The following is a 22,489-nucleotide window of genomic DNA, read 5'->3' on the forward strand; positions in this document are numbered from 1 at the left end:
AAGAAAGAGTTCAAGCATGAACTCTTTATCTCAACAAACAAATGAACTCTTTATTCCCAACAAACAAAAGTCCAGGACCAGATGTCTTCACATGTGAATTCTACCAAACATTTAAAGAAGAGTTAACACCTGCACTTCTCAAACTACTCCAAAACACTGAAGAGGAAGGAACACTTCCGCTACATCCTACAGGTCCAGCATCACCCTGATACTAAAACCAGACAACAATATCACAAAAAAAGAAAACTACAGGCCAATGTCACTGATGAACAGATGTAAAAATCCCCAACAAAATATTAATCATATCCAGCAACACATTAAAAGGATCATATACCATGGTCAAGTGGGTTTTATCCCAGGGATGCAAGTATGGTCTGCAAATCAAAGTGATATACCACACTAACAAACTGAAGAACAAAAATCATATGATCAGCTCAATAGATGCAGAAAAAACTTTTGACAAAATACAACACCAATGTATGATAAAAACTCTCCACAAAGAGGGCATAGAGGGAATATGCCTCAACATAATAAAGGCCATATATGATAGGCCCACAGCTAACATCATACTCAGTGGTGAAAAGCTGAAAGCATTTCCCGTAAGGTCACGAACAAGACAAGGATGCCCACTCTTGCCACTTTCACTCAATGTAATATTAGCAGTCCTAGCCACAGCAATCAGACAAGAAAAAGAAATAAAAAGGATTTGAATTGGAAGGGAAGAAGTAAAACTGTCACTTTCTGCAGATGACATGATACTGTACATAGAAAATCCTAAAGACACCACCAAAAAACTACTAGAGCTCATCAATGAATCTGGTAAAGTTGCAGGATACAAAATTAATTTACAGAAATCTGTTGCATTTCCATACACTAACAACAAACTGTCAGAAAGAGAAATTAAGGAAACAATCCCATTTACAATCTCATCAGATGAATAAAATACCTGGGAATAAGGCTAACTAAGGCGGTAAAAGACCTGTACTCAGAAAACTATAAGATACTGATGAAAGAAACTGAAGACAACACAAACAGATGGAAAGATATACTGTATTCATGGAGTGGAAGAATATCATAAAAATGACCATACTATGCAAGCCAATCTACAGATTCAATGCAATCACTATCAACATACCCATGGCATTTTTCACAGAACTAGAACAACTTAAAATTTGTATGGAAACACAAAAGGCAAAGGCAAAGGCAATAAAAGCAAAAATAAACAAATGGGATCTAATTAGATTTAAAAGCATTTGCACAGCAAAGGAAATCTGACAGAATAAAGAGACAACCTACTGAATGGGAGAAAATATTTCACCAAAACTGATATTAGCAATAAGGGGTTAATATCCAAAATATATAAACAGCTCATGCAACTCAATATCAAGAAAACAGGGCGGGCTTCCCTGGTGGCGCAGTGGTTGAGAGTCCGCCTGCCGATGCAGGGGATACGGGTTCGTGCTCCGGTCCGGGAAGATCCCACATGCCACGGAGCGGCTAGGCCCATGAGCCATGGCCGCTGAGCCTGCGCGTCCAGAGTCTGTGCTCCGCAACGGGAGAGGCCACAACAATGAGAGGCCCGCGTACCGCAAAATAAAAAAAAAGAAAACAAACAACCCAATTTAAAAGGGGGCATAAGACCCAAATAGACATTTTTCCAAAGAAGACATACAGATGGCCAACAGGCACAAAAGAGATGCTCAACATCATTAATCAGCAGAGAAATGCAAATTAAAACCACAATGAAATAATCACCTCACACCTGTCAGAATGGATAACATCAAAAAACCACAAATAACACGTGTTGGCAAGGATGTGGAGAAAAGGGAACCCTCATACACTGTTGGCGGGAATGTAAACTGGTATAGCCACTGTGGAAAACCGTGTTGATGTTCCTCAAAAAGCTAAAAATAGAACTATCCTATAATCCAGCAAGTTCATGTCTGGGTATGTATCTGAAGAAAACAAAAACACTAATTTGAAAAGATACATGCACCCCAATGTTCATAGCAGCATTATTTACAATAGCCAAAATACGGACACAACCTAATTGTCTATCAATAGATGAATGGATAAAGATGTGGTATACACACACACACACACACACACACACAAAATGGAATACTATTCAGCCATTATAAAGAGTGAAATTTTGCCATTTGCAACAACATGGATGGACCTGGAGGGTATCATGCTTAGTGAAATAAGTCAGACAGAGAAAGACAAATACTGTATGTTATCACTTATATGTGGAATCTAAAAAATAAGATAAATGAATGAATATAACAAAAAAGAAACAGACTCACAGATATAGAGAACAGACTAGTAGTTACCAGTGGAGGTGGGGGGTAAGATAGGGGTAGGGGATTAAGAGATACAAACTACTATGTATAAAATAAACTACAAGGATATATTGTACAGCACAGGGACTACAGCCAATATTTTATAATAACCACAAATAGAGTATAATCTATAAAAACTTTGAATCACCACTTTATACACGTAAAACTAATACAATATTGTAAATCAACTACACTTCAATTAAAGAAATTTTTAAATATAAAAATGGACTGAGGTGATAGTTGCACTTATCTGTGAATATAGTAAAAACCACTGTATACTTTAAATGACTGACTAGTATGATATGTGATTTATATCTCAATAAAGCTGTTAAAGAAGATTATTTATAATTTAATCTCACAGCAATTTTTACGCGGATCCCCTGAATACCACTGGCAAGTTATACAAAAAAACAGAGATCATTCTTTCCTAAGGGTGAAAAAAGTTTGGAAAAAAAATCACATGAAGCAGCAATACAACAATGATTTCAAATGTTAATTATCAAAGATAATATCTAGTGCAATTATGAGTACAGCCAACAAAAGTTTGTGATTTTTATATCTTTTTTTAAATTGCCTTTGAAGGGTTTAAAATGGAGAGGGAATTCTCCATTTTTTTAAACTGCTTTAAAAGTTTAGTCTACCATGATCTGACTATATGGATATCTATTTTCACTAAGAACTTTAAAATATTTTTTCCTTCTGCAAAATGATAAGTGCTCCATAATAAAGGAAATTATCTCTGCAGATTATGTACACATATCTAATTCTCTCTAAAAGTATACAACTTTAAAGTGTTGTATACTTTATAATATCATTGATGTTTGTAACAGAACAATCTGCCAACCATCAAAGACCTTCCCTTCTCAATAAAAGTAGTTTCAAGCAAGGTACTTCTAGTTTGGAGGCAAAATGTGCAGTACTCTTAAAATGGTGTTACAGAAAACTATACTAGAAACAGAAATCAAGGTAAGAGCTTAGTCCCTGAAGGACACAGGGTATCAGAAGGTGACATTTTGATTATCTATGTAGAGTATCTATATGGTACTGAAGAATACCACAGGAGTCCTCATCTTTCCATTTCTGTCATCTGAAACTAAACCGCAAGATAATCAAACACAATATTTGTAACGAGATCAATTAATTAGACTGTTCTAGTGGGATTGTGTGTCTTTCATTATTAGCATTTTTGAAGTTGTAGCTAACAACTTGAACACAAAGTCTACTGCTGAGTTTAGTTAGCATATTTATTTAGAAATAGGTTGGGTTTTTTTTCAACCTATAATTAGGGCTTACTTTACCATAACCCAGTATTTGGCACACACTTTAATCAACCTGAGTCAGATACACCCAATGATGCTGTGTAGTTGTTAGAAATAACCTCTATTCACAAATTTTGCATATAAGCAAATAAATGATTGAAAAGAGAGGACATACCCTGAAAATGTAAACTGCTTATTCAGCAAATAACAAATGGAAATGCTGGCATTTCAAACTTTAAGGTGAAAATTAAAGTGCACCTATGGCAAAGTCTAATATCTGAGTTGAGAGATGACTGAAAAGAAGATATTTTATGACTGCTAAAATAGCATTTCAATAAACGCGGTGGGGGGGAACCATTTTGTTAAAAGCAAAGGGAAAAAATGGACATGCTTTTATAATGCTGGTATTTTTTGATACAGTTGACCCTTGAACAACATTTGGTTTGAACTGGGTGGGTCTACTTACACATGACCTTTTTAAAATAGTAAATATTACAGATGGAGGAACCTCAAATATGGCGGAACTAAGGATAAGGGTGGAACTAAGGATACAGAGGGCAGACTATAAAGTTATAGGTGGATTTTCAACTGCATGAGTGTCAAAATCCTAACTCGCACAATGTTCAAGAGTAACCTGTGTTGTATTTTTCTAAGTATTCAAGTGCTATCTTTAACATTAAAATAATGATAATATATTACTTCTGAACCTTAATGGTCATTCTCTGTGTATCGTGTTTACTTTGGTTCTCCTTCCTTAGCTAAGCTAATTCAATCTATTGAAATGTCTTCTTCCTATCATATATATGGCTTTTTCCCAAGAGGTCTTCCTGATTCACCTGTTCGCCTAACTTATTTACTCTTTTATTTTACATCTCCACAATGTTTAGTATACAACTTTACTACTTTTTTTAACCTGGTTTTGTCATCATTTAATTGCTCTCTATTATTACTGTTAAATTTATCCACGTAACTTCTCAAAATGAGGGGGTATTTCTTTCATTTCTGTTGTCTCTCTCACCCAAGAAAGTAGCTAGAACACTGGGAAAACAGTACTGATTGAACAAAACTTTCACGATGAATGAATTTACAAAATTAAAAATTTGTCCAACTTGGGCACAACTATGAAGCATAAGTATTTTGTTAAACATCTTCTTTCAAAAGACAATAAATTGAAAGTAAAGAGCATATTATATTACTTAACATAAAAGCAAGGGATATCTTACAGCTGCCCCCAACACCCGGGACAGAAGCATCCACAGGAAAAAGAGATTATTAAAAATGTTTGCTTGAAATGTGTCACCTAGGACACTAATGTAATTAAATATAAAGGGAAAGATGATTTACTTTTTTTTTTTTTTTTTTTTTGCGGTACGTGGGCCTCTCACTGTTGTGGCCTCTCACGTTGCGGAGCACAGGCTCCGGACGCGCAGGCTCAGCGGCCATGGCTCACGGGCCCAACTGCTCCGCGGCATGTGGGACCTTCCCGGACCGGGGCACGAACCCGTGTCCCCTGCATCGGCAGGCGGACTCTCCACCAGGGAAGCCCAATGATGATTTACTTTTATTTCCCATAAGACACCTTATCTACACTCTCATTATTTTCCTCCTAACCTCTGGCTGTTCCTAACTTCTAGCTGTTCCTTCTTAGTTTGCTTCCTTGACTATTCCTACTCCACCCAGTCTCCAAAAACTGGAGCTCTTCAGGGCTCAGTCCTGGATCCTCTTCAATACTGACTCTGTTTCACAGAGTGAACTCAGCTTATCCCATGATTTGCGTATCATCTATGTGTTAATGGCACCCACATACTTGAATTACAGATACCAGCCTTACAGGTGGTAAGAAAAATCACTTCCTGGCAGGCCAGGAGCCTAAGCACATCTGTCAATCTTGAGGAATTCACCAAAGTTTATAAGAATTGCATATGTAACATAAAGAACTTCTTGGGTTTGGTTTCCAGACTTCAGAAGAACAAGTAATCAAATTACTTTTTTCCTTAAAATCTTATTATTTTGAAGTCACTGCACACTCAAAGCAAATTGCAAAAACAGTACAATGAGTCCCATTACCCTTCTACCCAGCGTCCCCCCTTACTCCCTATAACATATTATAGCTGTAGCACAATAGTAAAATGAGGAAACTGACACCTGTACATTAATGTTAGATTATAGATCTTAGTCAGTTTCCATCCTTTGTTTCAACCTTCGTGTATGTGTATGTAGTTCCATGCAATTTTATCCCATTCACAGATTTGTGTAACTACTACCACAATCAAGATACACAACTGTTCCATCACCACAAAAAAGAACTCCCTCTTGCTGCCTTTTTGGCCACGCAGCACAGCATGTGGGATCTTAGTTCCTTGACCAGGGATCGAACCCATGCCCCCTGCAGTGGAATCGTGGTGTCTTAACCACTGGGGCACTAGGGAATTCCCTCATGCTGTCTTTTTATATTCCCTCTCACTCCCCACACTCTTCCCTGCTCCTCTCCCCTGGAAACCATTAATCTGTCCTCTATCTCTGTAGTTTTGGTATTTCAAGAATGTTACATAAATGGAATCATACAATATGTAACATTTTGAGTTTTAGTTCTTTTCACTAAGCATAATGCCCTTAAGGTTCATCCAGGTTGCTGCATGTATCAGTAATTCATTCCTTTTTATTGCTGAGTAATAATCTGTTACATGGATATACCAGAGTTTGTTCAACCATCACCCACTGAAGGGCATCTAGGCTGTTTCCAGCATTTTGCTATTACAAATAAAGCTGCTATGAACATTCATGTACAGGTTTTTCTGTAAATATAAGTTTTAATTTTTCTGGGATAAATACCTTAAAATGTAATTGCTGGGTCACACAGTAAGTACATGTTTAATTTTTTTTTAACTTTCAAACTGTTTTCCAGAGTAGCTGTACACATTCTTATCAGCAACGTGTGAGAGATCTACTTTCTCTGCATATCAGCATTTAGTATTATCACTACTTTTTATTTTAGTTATTCTAATACCTTCTCATTTGTATCTCATTGTAGTTTTAATCTGCATTTTTCTAATGGCTAATGACGTTGAACATCTTTTCATGTGCTTAGTTGACATCTCTATCTCCCCTTCGGTGAAATGTCTGTTCATGTGTTTTGCCCACTTTATAATTGGATTGTTCAAGATTTTTAAATTTTGTTTTGAGAGGTTTTTTTTTTTAACATATTCTACATATAAGGCCTTTGTCAGATGTGTGGTTTGCAAATATTTTCTCCCCTTCTATAGCTTGCCTTTTTATCTTCTTACCAGAATCTTATGTAGAACACGTTTTTAATTTTGATTAAGTCCACTTCACTAGTTTTTGTTTTAGGGACCATGTTTTTGGTGTCATATCTAAAAACTCCTTACCAAACCCAAAGTCCAGAAGATGGTCTCCATTGTTTTCTTCTAAAACTTTTACACTGTACATTTAAACCAATGATCCATTTTGAATTTTTTTTTTGTATTTGTGTGAGGTTTAGGGAAGTTTGGTTTTTTGCCTATTATTCTAGCCCGTTTGTTGAAGACTATGTTTCCTACGCTGAACTGCTTTTGCAACTTTGTCAAAATCAGTTGGGAGTTATTTGTGTTAGTCTCTGTCTGGGTCCTCTATTTTGTCTAGTGATCTATGCGTTTATTCCTCCACCATTATCAGAGTCTTGCTTAAGCTTAAGATAGTGATATAGTAAGTCTTAATATCAGGTAGAGTGATTCTTCCTAATTTATTCTCCTTTTTCAAAATCATTTTAGCTACTTTAGTTGTTGCCTTTCCATATACACTTTAAAATAAGCTTGTTTTTATCTTTAAAAAATCTTCACTACTCTAAACAAAATTTTTGTTTATGTCTTGTGTTTTGTGTCCCCCAACAGACTGGAAGCATCTTCAGTGTCAGGACTGTATGCTATACTTACTTAAAATTTCACATACTTTAGCACAATGCTATTTATAAAAGAGGACTCAATAAATATTTCCTCAGTAAAGCATTTGCTGAAAATATTCTATCCAGAAAATGGGAATCACATTTTAAGAAGCACATCGATGCATCAGAACATGCCCACTGACAGGCAAAGGGTAAGACAAGAAGGGAGGGAGAAGAGGTATGGGAGTGGTCACAGGCTAAGAATGTGTGTGTGTGTGTACATGTGTGTGTGTACACGTGTGTGAGACAGTGGGAGAGAAAATGTGTTTGTCAATTTTGATAAGAGACACTCTAAATGTTTAGACGTTTAACCTAAAGAAGAGATGACTTCAGAAGGCATGATGACTATAAGATAAACTGTATTATTATATGTGGCTCTGAAGGCAAAACTAGGACCAATGATTAAGAGAAAAAGAAATTCAGCTTAACATAAAGTAAAATTCTATAACACTGGAGCTGTCCAACAATGGAATAAATAGGATTCATTTAACATTAAGTACCTTGTAAAATTAGAGGTACTCAAGCAGCACTCAGGGCTGAAATGGATTACAATCCACATTTCAATATCGGAAAGATAGTTGTTACCCAGAATGCTGTCCTGAGAAGAATTATAAGACTGCATATATAGTCAGTGGGAAGGAGTCCTGTGATCAGTTAAGAATATTTGTCACAGCCTGGCATAAGGGAGGGTAACAAAAATACCTCATATTTACTATCTCTAATCTAGATGAATTATTTTCAGAAATAATATAAGTCCTCGTTGTGAATTTAGATGTGAACTGAGTAAGGTTTCTCTTAAACTCCACGAGTCTAAGACTAGCATTCTTTAAATGTTCAATGAAGTGATTTTTTAAAGTATTTATAAATGACAGTCCTCAGCTAGGATCTTGGCTTACTGCTTAAGCAACAAAACAGCACTTGAGTTTCTCATCCAAACAATTCACTCTTGATACAACACCACCACCTTAAAAACTGCATTGTGCTTTACAGTTTTCAAAGTACGTTCATGTTTTTGCTTTCAAGAAAATTTGTGACTATCAGATATCGACAGAGAAAAGCATGTGAATAGGAAAAGTCAAACTGAGATCTGAAAAATACAAAATTTTTTGACCAAATTATTCTTCTTTTAATAATGTACTAAAACTTCACTGCTAATTAAATCAATCAGCATAAGATACCCAAATCTTAAAACAAACAAACTCTGAAACAGAAAATTTTTCTTCTTCCTACATTCTTGCTCTTCGCAGAGATTACTCTCATTACCCACAACTCAAAACGAAAGAGCCGGGCTTCCCTGGTGGCGCAGTGGCCGATGCAGGGAACATGGGTTCGTGCCCCGGTCTGAGAAGATCCCACAAGCCGCGGAGCGGCTGGGCCCGTGAGCCATGGCCGCTGAGCCTGCGCGTCTGGAACCTGTGCTCCGCAACGGGAGAGGCCACAACAGTGAGAGGCCCGCGTACCGCAAAAAAAGAAAGAGCCATTGCTGCCTTCGAGCGTAAGTTATCACGAGTGAGGTCACTAGACCTCAGGGGCAGGGGCAGAAGCAGCAGCATCACCTGGGAAGGTGTTAGAGATGCCAAGTCCCCAGACCCATCCAACCTACTCAATCAGAAACTCTGGAGTTTTAACAGCCCTCCATATGATTCTGATGCATGCTGAAGTTTTCAAACTATGGTCTTAGAAAATGGTTGTTTCTTTCCAACATGCCAGGAGCCCTTCCCTTTCCCTGCTTCTCCTTAGCGTCTCTTTACTCTTTCTCACATTTTGCACAACCCAAAGATTTTCTCATTTGAGTGATCAATTCACCAATAACTTTGTGAGGATTTCCTACTTTCTTTCTTTTAAAAATGTGAGACTGCCTTTTAAACCATCCAATAAGTTTTAACATTTTTTACTACACATAAATTATTATGAGATGTTTACAGAGATTTTTAATATGTGTCAACAGGCATAAGAACAATCTTATACAAAAATCATTTTGTAAATGGCCTGCTTTTTCATTCCATCTTAAACGGTACACAAAATAACACATTTGTAGGAAATTTTTAAAATAAATCATTATACCTGTCGAACAGTTTACAAAGAAGAAAGTATTCCATGGCAATCAAAATCACCACTTTCTTACAAAAACATCTCTTTTGACATTTATACAATCCGCTCCTTCACTGCATCTTACTCACCTGTGTACATAATGCAGTTGATGAACTGAATCAATTGCTATCACCATCTCAGCCAAGTAAAATCGAGCCATATCTTCAGGCAATCTATCTTCAAATTTGCTTAGTAGAGTAAGCAAATCCCCACCAACATAATAATCCATAACCAGGTACTGAGAATGAAAAATAAAATGTACTCAATAAATAAGGGGGAAAAAACAATGTATCTAATGTAAACCAAGGTCAAATAGCACTGGATCAAATACTTTTGTTGTTAATTAACAAGGAGCTGGGAAAGATGATCAGCAGCAGTCACTTACAAGTCTTGAATATTTCATAAAGCAGTTAATAAATCTTCTAAAAACTGGGGCAGGAAACAATACAGGATTATCACTGCTTTGTTGTTGTTGTTTGCAAAGTAAAAATATGGAAAAGTAACATCATCATCAACTACAACAATAGACCACAGTTTTACCAACATTTCATAGAAGAAAAAACATTTAAATTCTCCAAATAAATTTTTAAAACTCAGAATAAGACATTTACGTTGAATAAATTCATCTTCATCTCACTACATTTTCCTTATTTCATCTTGAACCAATAACAACTTTATTATGACCAGCACTTGGATCAGCATTTGGAAGCCACTGGTATATAAAATATATAGCAATTCTCACCATATGCTTCTCTTCCCATTTCTGATACTGTGCAAGTATCAGAATGGATTTTTCTTAAGTATATATAAACAGAAGCCAACTAATTTTATATAGGAACTCTTACGGGTATGTGTGTGTGATACTGTGATTTATAATAAGAAATATATATTTTTTGGAATAGAGCAGAGAGTTCCTTAAAACCATTGGAATTTCCTAAGTGACAAGATAAAGGTGTCTTTTGTTATTTATAACAAGTCCCTTTCAACCACACCTAAGTTTATGTTAATGAGGTGACTTTTGGAAAACCCCTAGGAAACCTAAGGATGGGAGCTGGTTGCCAGGGAACCAGCCAAGATAGGGTATTGGAACTTTCAGTCTCACACCCTCACCTCCCAACCCCGGACCTCCAGGGAAAGGGACTGGAAGTTGAATCAATCATCAACGGCCATATGATCCAACAATCCCACTCCTGGGCTTATACCTGGAGAAAACTCTAATTCAAAAAGAAACATGTACCCCAATGTTCATAGCAGCACTATTTACAATAGCCAAGACATGGAAGCAACCTAAATGTCCAAGGACAGAAGAATAGATAAAGAAGATGTGGTATATATATACAATGGAATACCACTAAGCCATAAAAAAGAATAAAATAATGCCATTTGCAGCAACATGGATGGACCTAGAGATTATCATACTAAGTGAAATTAAGTCAGAAAGAGAAAGACAAATACCACAAGATATCACTTATATGTAGAATCTAAAATGTAACACAAATGAACTTATGTTCAAAACAGAAACAGACTCACAGACATAGACATAAACAAACTTATAGTTACCAAAGGGGAAAGGGGGTGGGAGAAGGATAACTTATGAGTTTGGGATTAGCAGATACAGGCTACTATACATAAAATAGATAAACAACAAGGTCCTACTGTACAGCACAGAGAACTATACTCAATATTCTATAATAAATCATAATAGAAAAGAATATGTGTGTGTATATATATATATATATATATATAAAAGAATAACTGAATCACTTTGCTGTACACCAGAAACTAACACAACATTGTAAATCAACTATACTTCAATTAAAAAAAAATCAATGGTCAATTATTTAATCAATCATGCTTAAGTAATGAAGCCTTCATAAAAAACCAGCATGGGGTTTAGACAGTGCCCAGGTTGGCAAACAAGTGGAGGTGCTGGGAGAGTGGTACATTCTTGGAGAGGGCATGAAGCTCCGTGCCCCTTTCCTCATACCTGCCCTACACATCTCTTTCATTGGGCTGTTCCTGAGTTCTGTGAGCTGCTCTAGCAAAGCAGCTGAATCAGAGGAAGGGGTGGTGGAAATCTCTGATCTATAGCCTGTAGGTCAGAAGCACAAGTAACAACATGGACTTCGGACTGGGGAGTATGGGGAGCCATCTTGCAGGACTGAACCCTCAACCTGTGAGATCTGATGCTATCTCCAGTTAGACAGCATCAGAACTGAGTTAAATTATAGGACACCCTGCTAGTGTGGGAGAACTGCTTGATGTGTGGAAAACCCACACATCTAATGTCAGAAGTGAAGTACTGTGCAGAGAGTACTGTGTGTAATGTAAACAAAAACAACAGAGTGTTCCTTTACAGCGTGTGTATACCAAAAAAGAAAATACAAGGAGTATACACCAAAATGTTGACAGCGATTATCTCTGGGTTGTTAGATTACAGACTATGTCACAGCTTTTTGTTCTTTTCTGGATTGCTTTATAAACATGTATTACATATACATGTGTATATTATGTTATGTCATGTTATGTCATGTCATACAGTGAGTGAAAACTAGACATAGTGGAAAGATGGACTTTGTAGTCAGAGAGACCTGTATTCAAATTCTGACTATGGGTTATAAGTGGCTTTTGAAAGATTAATTTCTTTGGTACTTTACTTTCTCATCTATATAACTACAATAATGATACCTTCTTCAGAGTATAGCACTTAGCATGATGGTTAGTAAATTAAATATATTTAGAATGTCAGTTATAATGTCTTAAAGTTCAGGTCATTTTATTATAGAATGGAGTTATTATTTCAAGGATATTACCAAGTAATATCTTATTGACATTAAGAGTTAAAGAGTCTTGAGAAAATTCACATTCTTTTTTTGTTTGTTTGTTTGTTTGTTTCTGCGGTATGCGGGCCTCTCACTGTTGTGGCCTCTCCCGTTGCGGAGCACAGGCTCCGGACACGCAGGCTCAGAAGCCATGGCTCACGGGCCCAGCCACTCTGCGGCTTGTGGGATCCTCCCGGACCGGGGCACAAACCCGTGTCCCCTGCATCAGCAGGCGGACTCTCAACCACTGCGCCACCAGGGAGGCCCCACATTCTTATTACTATACATTAGAACTACAAGCATGGGCAATTTTGTTAAATAAAAGAAAATTTCATGTTTTAAATCTTTGAAAGTTAGGGCAACAATGTATTTCAAATCCTGGTCTATGGTTTACTTGCTATATTTACTAGGCCTAATGTTTAACAGTCTCTGTCAAGCAGGTTAGAACAAAATAATTTAATGTAATAAAATTTTGTTAAGATAAACATGTTGCTAGAATTGGCAATGGATGTAGAGCAGAAATCCACAGCTCTTACTTTAAAAAGAAGTACTTTGAGTATAGTAGCAAACACAGAAAGTTTTCAAACAAAAAACAAGTCTACTATTAAAATTGGAATCTAATATTTATACATAGAAAGTCATATAACATAACACATTTCTTCAATAAACATTTACTAGGTGCCAATCAGGATTTTTTTTGGTACCAAACAGAGGATAAAGAGATCAAAGGCTTCTACATCAAAGGCTTTCCTCTCTTGAAAGTGTACTTTTGCCACCCACGGTCGCCATTTAAAACTTAGGCTCCTTGAGTCATCATCTATCTTCTACTTTCATCCACATACTGCTATGTGCTTCCCTTAATAAACCCATGGATCCCTTCACTTCCAAGCTTTCAGTGTGCCTTACTGAACCTCTTCTACAGTAAACAACGTCCTTGAGATAGAATAAAAAATGATGAATACATAAATATTCCTAGTTTTCCTTTCCTGCTGGCTGCTAAACAATGCTCTGGCTTTGCCCACTCACATTCCTTCCCCACCTTGTCCTCAGAGGTAAAGTAGCTGTAGATAAGACAGAATTCAGCAACTGGGAGAAGCAAGAAGCAGAAAACACAAGTTTCTCAAGAGAAAAGCAATGAGTTGAAGATGAACTACACTTGCAATAGGGTTCTAGTATTAGGGAGACAAAAATGCATCCAAAAAGCAAACAAGTAATAACCTCACATAAGAAAAAAGCCCCTTTTCCTCTATAACATATCCCAATGAATATCTCTAAGTCATTCTTTTATGTTTTTTCCTTTGTTCACTACAACATTCAACTAAATCATCAAGGTCTTGTTGAGTCTACTCCCTGCTAAATCTCTGTGAAGTCCATCTACTTCTATCCCTACCCACTACCAACAATCCTAACCCAGGCTCCTGGCCTCTCGACTATATTACTACTACAAGTTTAAGACCAAAGTGAATAGCTTTCTATAATATATTTTATTCTGTAGATAATTTTCTTGGGAATGGAAAATAGAATACAGAACAAGAAAGGGACAAATAAATTCATTTACTAAGTCCACAGATACTTATATATAAGAACCTACTATGTGCTAACAATACACTTATGCAATGGAGATACTATAATAAATTAGACATAATTCTTGCCTTCACGGTATTTACAATCTAATGAAGAAGAAAACACAAATTAATGGGCAATTTCAGTGTAATATAAATCTTCGACAGGGATAAGAAGAGGGTATTGCTGCAGGCTCTTAAAGGAAAAGAACCCAATCTTTTAATCAGGTTCATTCATTCATTTGTCTGAAATTTATTTTTGTACAAGGTATGAAGACTATTTTCTTATATACAGAGAGTCAATTATCTAAAACAAGTAGTTAAATATTCCATTCTTTCCCCCAGTTTAATTGAAATGCCCCCTCATTGTATTTTAAGACACTAATACACTTGGATCTGCTCCTGGGCACTCTATTCTGCTACAGTTGTCTATTTCTATATCAAAAGCATATTGTTCTCATTGACTAATTAGTAAAATTTAATAACCAGTAGGACAAGTTCTTACTTATAGACTACCTTTAAAATATTACTCAATATGGCAAAAGTGTCTTTAAAAAGTTTAGAAAAGCATAGACTGAGAGGCAATATTCATAAGATATGTCAAGGAGATAATAATCCTAACATAAAGAGGTCCTACCAGTTGTTAAGAAGAGGGCAAGCAATCCAACAAAACTAGGTTGAGGCTATTAACAGGCTATTTCCTCACATAAAAGGAAACACAATTAGCCAATTAATATTGGGCTGGCCAACAAATTCGTTCGGTTAGTGAATACGCTGTTCAATAAAGTCCTTCATGAAAGTGAAAAATGTCTTTTATTTTTACTTAAAACTGAACGAATTTGTAGGCCAACCCAATACATAGTCAAAACCAAAGCAACAAAGAGATATCTTTCACCAGTTAGATTAGCAAAATGATCATTACTGTTTTGGAGAAAGTGACTTAAAACAACACTGCTTTTTTGGAAGACGATAAACTACAACTATTTGGGAAAGTAATTTCACAGTATCTACTGAATTTTAAAAGGTGCATACCCCTTGATCCAGCATTTCCACTCTTAGGGATATAGTCAATTAAAATAAAAGCTCCAATGTGTAAGGCATATGGGCAAGTATGTTTACTGGACAGCACTGTTGATAACTGGAACAAATAAGAAAGTATGAATAGAGATAAACAAGAAAACTGTTAAATGGATCCATTCAACATATCCATTCTATGAAATATGATACTGTTGCCCAAAAGAAAAATTAAATATATATGCCCATGAGATATTTTAAGCAACAACAGCAAGCTGCAGAGTAATATATACGTTGTAATTCCATTTTTATAAAAAGGAAGAAAATATACATATACACACAAACATTCAATTATACAAAGCGTAAAAAATGAAAGGATACAGCAAAGTTAACATTAGTTACCTCAAGAAGGTGAAATGAAAGATGACGGTAAGGACTATTAACTTTTTAATGTATATAGATCTCTGTTTTGTACAGAGGAAAAGACCTAGTCAAATCGAAGTTGACCAATGGAGTAAAGTTCTGCAAAAGGCCAAAGGTGATGGAGTCAAGGGGAAAGGTTGATAGGAATAATCCTAAATATAAAGATATAACTCATCCACATTGAGAAAAAAGATAAGAACAGGCCCAAATATGGATAAATTTGTATACGGGGGAAGGATGAAAGGAAATGCTGAGGTCAGAGCACAGAAAGTTAAGAAAGTTCATACTTGAGTAACCAATGGCTTTCATTTTTTCCAGGAAGTAGGGGGTTATAGAATGAGGGTGCGGGAATATTTGTATAATGTCCCTATACTGGAGATAGGGATCATAACTGTTATTCCTGCTTTATGGCTATGTAATAAGAGACAATAAAGATAAATGATTTGCCCAAACATTACATTAAAGAGTAGGAAAGCCAGAACTCAGAGTTCTTGATCTTTGATCAGTTTCCTTCTTACTCCAATTAAAGAAAGTCAGTGTTCAGTAAAAAAGCTGACAATACCCATGACATAAAAGAGTATGTGCTAAACATCAGAATAACAAATAAGAAATTAAGGATACAGGCTGAGTCCTCAGAAATCTTGTATCCCTCCAAAATAAACAGATCTCTAGGTGTAGATATACACATCAGAAAATTTCCAACTCTGAATTTCTAAAAAATCTCTAATTCAAAGTTTGTGCTTTTTAAGGAACTACATTCCAAGGAAAGAATGCTAAAGCATGTGAAAACATACAATAAATAGATTGTGTCCAGAGAAAATACATTTCACAGAACAGATATGCTTTTAGAAGTCTTCTTACGGAGAATACCAAACTCCTTTGGTCATCTTGCTGTCACAAGAAGAGATTAATAGTCAATCCTTAGAGCCCCACCTTTTATTTATCCCTCCTAGCCCTTTTTTTTTTCACTCTTACAAAAATACCTTTCTAATAATTTCTACCTCCAACACAAACTGGATTCCTGTAAAGAATTTAAAGTTCTTATGACTAATTACAGTTTAATATTTAAATATCTTTCATCCTCTAATCAGTTTACAAATGCTAAGTCAAAAAACAAAATTTCTGCTTTAAATATCTTCCTATCTGTTCTTTTTTCTTCCTCAAACATAAAATAATAGGAAACAGTGAATAAGAAAATGTGAGGAAAAAAGAAATTTTCATTGATTTGTAATATTCTAAATGATATCTAAGTGATAAGAAGTTTATGTGCCCATATAGATACAACTAAGTAGGTTTGTATTTAATGAGTTTTTTCTTAAGGAAAAAATGTTCTAATCACACCTTAATATCATTCATTAAATTACGCAGGTTCTTCCTAAACAAATAAAATGCACATATGCTATGACCATATATTTTTTTCATAAACTGGCTATAGTGATATTTCAGCATATTACAAATGAAAGTCAAATTATTTACCACAGCTTCCTTGAATTGTATAGCTCTGTAAATCACATTACTTATTTGACTGCTTTAGGGCTACTAGGGTTAAAAGTTATTTTGGAAAATAACTACGTATAATAAAATTTCTTTTTGGGTATCTAAAACAAGGTTTGTCAACATTTTTAAATGATTTTATTTTCTTATATTTCATGAATATTCAAAAGAAAATCTTTGATGATAACAAGACAATTTAGGACTTCTGACTCTTGAGACTAATAGACCATGAAGGTTTCCCTGAACTAAAGAAAAACTGGCTGTTTACAGGAGAGCTGACTACTAGAGTATTTCAGTCCTCCTCCAGTTATTGTGGAATTTTAATTCTAATATAATTAATGGCTGATATACACACACAATTTCTTAGAAGTGTCTTTGAAAAAGAAATATTAATCCTAATCTCAAATGCAAAGAGCACAGATAAGACTAAATAACTCAGAGGAGAGAGAATGATAAGTCAGGCTTTTATTCATTGAAAATTTGGCAAAATTTTGCTATATAAAATTTGGCATTTGGACATTTTATTTCTGTATCTATATATATTTCTATATTTATAGCAAAATGTAGAGTTTTAAGCAATCCATAAATATACAGTGTTACATCTATCTACAGTAGAATTCATTGTCATAGTGGATTTTAGTCCTTATCCAAAAACTTCTGAAAAGTCATCATGATAAACTGTTATAATTTTGCTAAGCAAGTATTTGGCATGTGTTCGATTTAATCTTAATTTTGCTGACAAATCTATGCAGATTATATTTGCACTGATACATTCATCCCTAAAATCTCATATAAGTATGGTAAATTCAAATCAAATATTCCATTCAATTTAACAACTGAGCAACTAAGATGTGCAAAGCTCTACGCTATGACTTTTAAACAATTCTGACTATAACCCACAAAAATAATATGGTTTATATGATTATTCAGTAATCATTATAAAAGAAATGTTATGAAACAATATTGACTCTTACTATTTGAACTCTGTCATTTCCTAGTCTGTCTAATTTTTTAAATGCTGGTGTAACCTACTAAATTGATTTTATGACTCACAATTTGAGGTTTGAAAAACACTTTTATACTCTGGAAGCATGTACAGGATACAAAGACAAGTAATGACCCTGTTTGAACACCTGAACCTGGCCTGAAATCAGATAAACTTCACGGCTATTAAGTTACACTAACTCTAATTATATTTTAGCTAAAGATAGCAGGGTTCATGTCATCTATTTAAAACTTTTTTAAGTTGTACCAAAAAAATCAAAGATATATACATACATAGGTTAATCATATAATAGCAGTACTAAAAAATGTAAAGCTAAAATGAAATAAGAAAGATTAATTCAAACTGGGAATTCTGGAAATACTGTTAAGATGTAGAATTTGAGTACAATTCTAAAGTATTAGCTAGACTTCAACAGGACTAGTGGCAGGAAGAGGAAGGAGTGGCACTAGTATGAAAGATATCATGGACAATAAAAACAAAGACAGAAAGTAAAAGAGTACAGAGAATGCTCAAGAATGGAGGGTATTCCCTCCACTGAGGCTGAAAGAGACTTTGGGCAGGCACAATATTTCCAGTCATATCTTTTTATTTACCACTATACTATATTTAACACTATTAATGGTTTTCTCTACTAACTCTCCTTTCAGTTTCCATGGTGCAGTATTTTGATTCTCTTTCTTGCTCTGACCATTTCCATTAGTTTGCTACTTCTTGGGGTGCCCTATCTCTGACTTCTCTAGGCAAACTTGCTTTCTCATTTTACAAGCACTGCTCAGTGATTCTCATTTACTCCTTGTATTCACTGTTATCTACAAAAAGCGTTGGCCAAGTTTTCCTGTAAAGGACCAGAGAGAAAATACTTCAGGCTTGGCAGGCCAAGAGGCAAAATCAAGGATATTATATAGGCACATATATAATGAGAGAAAACAAATTTCCACACATTTCATTAGCACAATGCAAAATATAATAGTGATAATTGAATACAATTTTTGTAATATGGACTACTAATGAGAAAATGTAATTCTTTTGTGGGGAGAGGGGAATAGAACAGTTTGCTTAACTGGGGCTCAAAGTTAGTATTCCCTACCATCAAAAACCTACTGCAAATGTATATCTGCAAATGCTGATCTGTACTGAGAGTCTACATATTTCATCTGTGAAACTCTATTCACAAAGGTAGGTACTGCCAAATACTCGTATCAGTTCATGAGTATATAATTTTGATTGAGCATATTCCTCTACTTGAAATGCATTTATAGAATGCTATTAAAATTTTCTCCTGATTCCTGTGCATAAGTATGTCATTACTGCAGATTAACCACTTCTAACTGAAATTTAGGTGGAAGTTCTCAACTGCCCAGTTAAATGGATGTTGAACTACAAACATTTCCTTTGCACTTGCATCAAGTTCCAAAAATTGCTGCTAGAACTGTAGTTTGAGCTCAAAAGATTTATCGGCGGCAAATCTATGTGGAAATGGAAATCTCACTCCTTTTTACTTTTGACAGCGTGGGAAGTAGATACAGCAGCTTGACATTACTTGTGATTCAAACAATGTCAGTTGTCAAAATGACTTCACCATAGCATAGTTTTGCATATAAGTGTTGTTTTGCCTTGTAATTTTATTTTAAATTTATTTTTAAAACGTATCAAGTCTACAGGAAAAGCTAATTTCCAAGCCTTTTCAATACTTCATAATAATGGTTGAGGGTGGGGTTTTTTGTTCAGTTATATTTCAATCGGTCCTTTGTTCAAAATATCGCAATAAAATGTTACCACTGCAAAACCAGTGAATGGCTGTATGGCACAGCAAGAATGTTTAGCTGTGATTTCTGATAAAAATCCATGGAAATGATAATAGTTGTTTCCAAAAAACTGAATGAAGCACAACATTGATACTACTGGTTCAACACATGATAGATTCAAATATTTGCTGCAAACTACCTGCTGATTAATAAGACAATGAACATCCACATGCTTTAAGCAACTAATATTTTCACATGATTTGTAAATCTGTCCAAATAAGCCTTTTCCTGCTCATACATATTTTTACCACTCTCAACTGTAATATGTTTTAGCAGATTCCAATTCAGGTTGTACCAAATCAGTGTTTTCTCAACTTCTTTGAAAATAATATGACTGTAATGATTCCACACAAGATATTCATAGAGGCTAATTCCTCAGCTATTTCAAACTCAAACACTGACCCCTCAAGTAACAAGGACTGAGCAGAACCAGCACCATCTTTCAACTCAAGAGTCAAAGAAACCCTCTCAATGTGACAGGAAATGATTATTTCCCTGGTTTTAAAATCCACCATTGATGCTGCTCCCATTGTCCTCGATTCTTGAAGCAACTGTTCTCACCAAAACGCTAATAGTCTTAGACAAGTTTATTTTCTGTGGACACATTTCTTTGGGTGCTGCAATCAAACATGATTTAATTAACTCAAGATTGGTAAATGGCTTTCCTTGTTTGGCTAGTAAATGAGCCACTCAGGAACTTACTACAGTTGCAGCCTCATTTTCATTTTTTATTTTGTGAAAAAATTCTGCTGTGATAAGATATTGTTTTAAATTTTCTAACTTTTCTGACTGCTGCTTTCCTATGAGTTAGGAATGCTGTGATGAGTGCTCAGTATGGCAATGTAGACATTTATTGTATTCTATTAGTACAAGTGAAGTGTAGTTATGCAATAAACACTATGCCGTAATTTAATTCATTAACAAAATAATCCACACTCTACTGTGCCTTAAAAGCATGATACTGAAAAGTCTACTTTTCTTATTTTGACATGAGGCATATGCACTGTTAATTTTAAAAGCAATAAAACGTCATGATATAGCACTTGAAATGCTATCAAGTTATAAATTGAAATGCTATCAAGTTATAACTGTCACTGCACTTTGTAGTCTGACTCAGTGCAAAGCAACGAGTGACACATATAGTGTGTTACCCTCTGTCACAGTGCCAGTCTCCATCACAACTAGTCAACTCTGCCACAAAGCAGCCATAGATAATACATGAATCAATGGGCATGGCTGTGTGCCAAGAAAACTTTATGAACACTGAAATTTGAACTTTATATAATATTCACATGTCATAAAATATTCTTCTTTTGATTTTTTCCAACTACTTAATAATGTAAAAACAACTCTTAGCTTGCAGGCTGTATGAAAATAGGTGGCGAGCCAGATTTGAGCTGCAGGCCACAATTTGCCAAAATCTGATCTATAAGAACTCCAAGACACCCTCAGAAACACCAGACTTACATATCTAACTCACTAAATGGATCACATGACAATTCAAACCCAACATATATCAAATTAAACTAATCATTTTCCCACCTGCTTTAAATTTTCTCTTCCTCCTATATTCCCCAGCTCAATTCATCACCTACCAACCACTGAACCCCACAAGTCAGACACCAGAAAACTGGGAATCATTCTGACTCCTCTCTCCTCCACTGACACTCACTCAAACACAACAAGTCCTAATTATTTTACTTCTTAAATAGTATCTGAAACCATCCCCTCCCACTGTCACCTTTATTCAATCCCTCATTATCTGTCACCTGAATATTGTCTCCTAACTAGTCTCTCTAGTTTTGCCCCCTGAAATCCATCCTTAACACTTCTGCTAGGATGTTCTATACAAAATATAAAACTGATTATCACACTATCCTTAAAACCCTCCTGGAAATTAGAATAAAATTCGAACTCTTCTGCATGGCCTATACTCTGGAAGCCTCATTTTATACCTCTCTCCCCTCCTTATCATAATCACACTAGCCTTCCTCTCATTCCTCAGACAACCTCAGTCCTTTCCTGTCACAAACCCTTCTACAGTCCTAAAACAGCAGCTTCCAAACTTGCTCTGTGAAAGGACCCTGAGAAAGCATGAAGGAAAGTGGAAGGAGGAAGCTAAGAGATCAGTCAGGGAAGTTGCGTTTCTATATGCTTCATTGTACAGGCTTTCAGATATAATGTCGTTTTACAAAACACACACACTAGAGTTCCATGATCAAAAAAATATTTGTTTTTGAAACTCATGACTGTAAAAGTTTAATTTCCTTACCATAACGTATAAGGTGCTATATTATGTGACTCTCTCATCTCTCCTCCCTCATCCCCAAGCCTCTTTTTCTATCCTTCATCAAGAGGAACATAACACGGTGGCTTCAAATCTCCATGCTCACCAAGCCATCTCCGCCTCTTCTCCCTTCTTGGTTTAGGCAATGGACATTTTTCTTAGAAGAGCCCTTACTGACTTCATACCTTTGAATAAATGTTATATTTTTCTTATATGAAACAATGTGTAAATATTATTTACTTGACTGTGAATTCCTTGTCTGGTTCCCCTCACAAGAATGTAAGAATAAGAAAAGAGATCCTTTGTCTGTCTTATTCACCACTGAGTCTCTAGAATCTAAAGAACAATGCCTAGCACACAGCACATGCCCAATAAATATCAAATTAATGAAAAGTGTCTTATTAATTTTTATATCCCAGTACATAGTAGTAGTAGCTGGCACAAAGC

The 22,489-nt window shown here is 35.5% G+C and overlaps 1 protein-coding gene across 16 annotated transcripts in view; it reads right to left on the minus strand.

The window, feature by feature from the left end:
- CDC42BPA (CDC42 binding protein kinase alpha) overlaps positions 1–22,489 on the minus strand; it is a 326,271-nt gene that overhangs the window by 185,959 nt on the left and 117,823 nt on the right. For all 16 annotated transcript variants that reach the window (XM_073801177.1, XM_073801159.1, XM_073801161.1 and 13 more), the window contains exon 5: positions 9,719–9,867. In XM_073801177.1, coding sequence (XP_073657278.1) covers positions 9,719–9,867 — 149 coding nt within the window. The remainder of the gene's footprint in view (positions 1–9,718; positions 9,868–22,489) is intronic.

This window comes from Tursiops truncatus, chromosome 1, assembly GCF_011762595.2.
Source record: "Tursiops truncatus isolate mTurTru1 chromosome 1, mTurTru1.mat.Y, whole genome shotgun sequence".
Lineage (NCBI taxonomy): Eukaryota > Metazoa > Chordata > Mammalia > Artiodactyla > Delphinidae > Tursiops > Tursiops truncatus.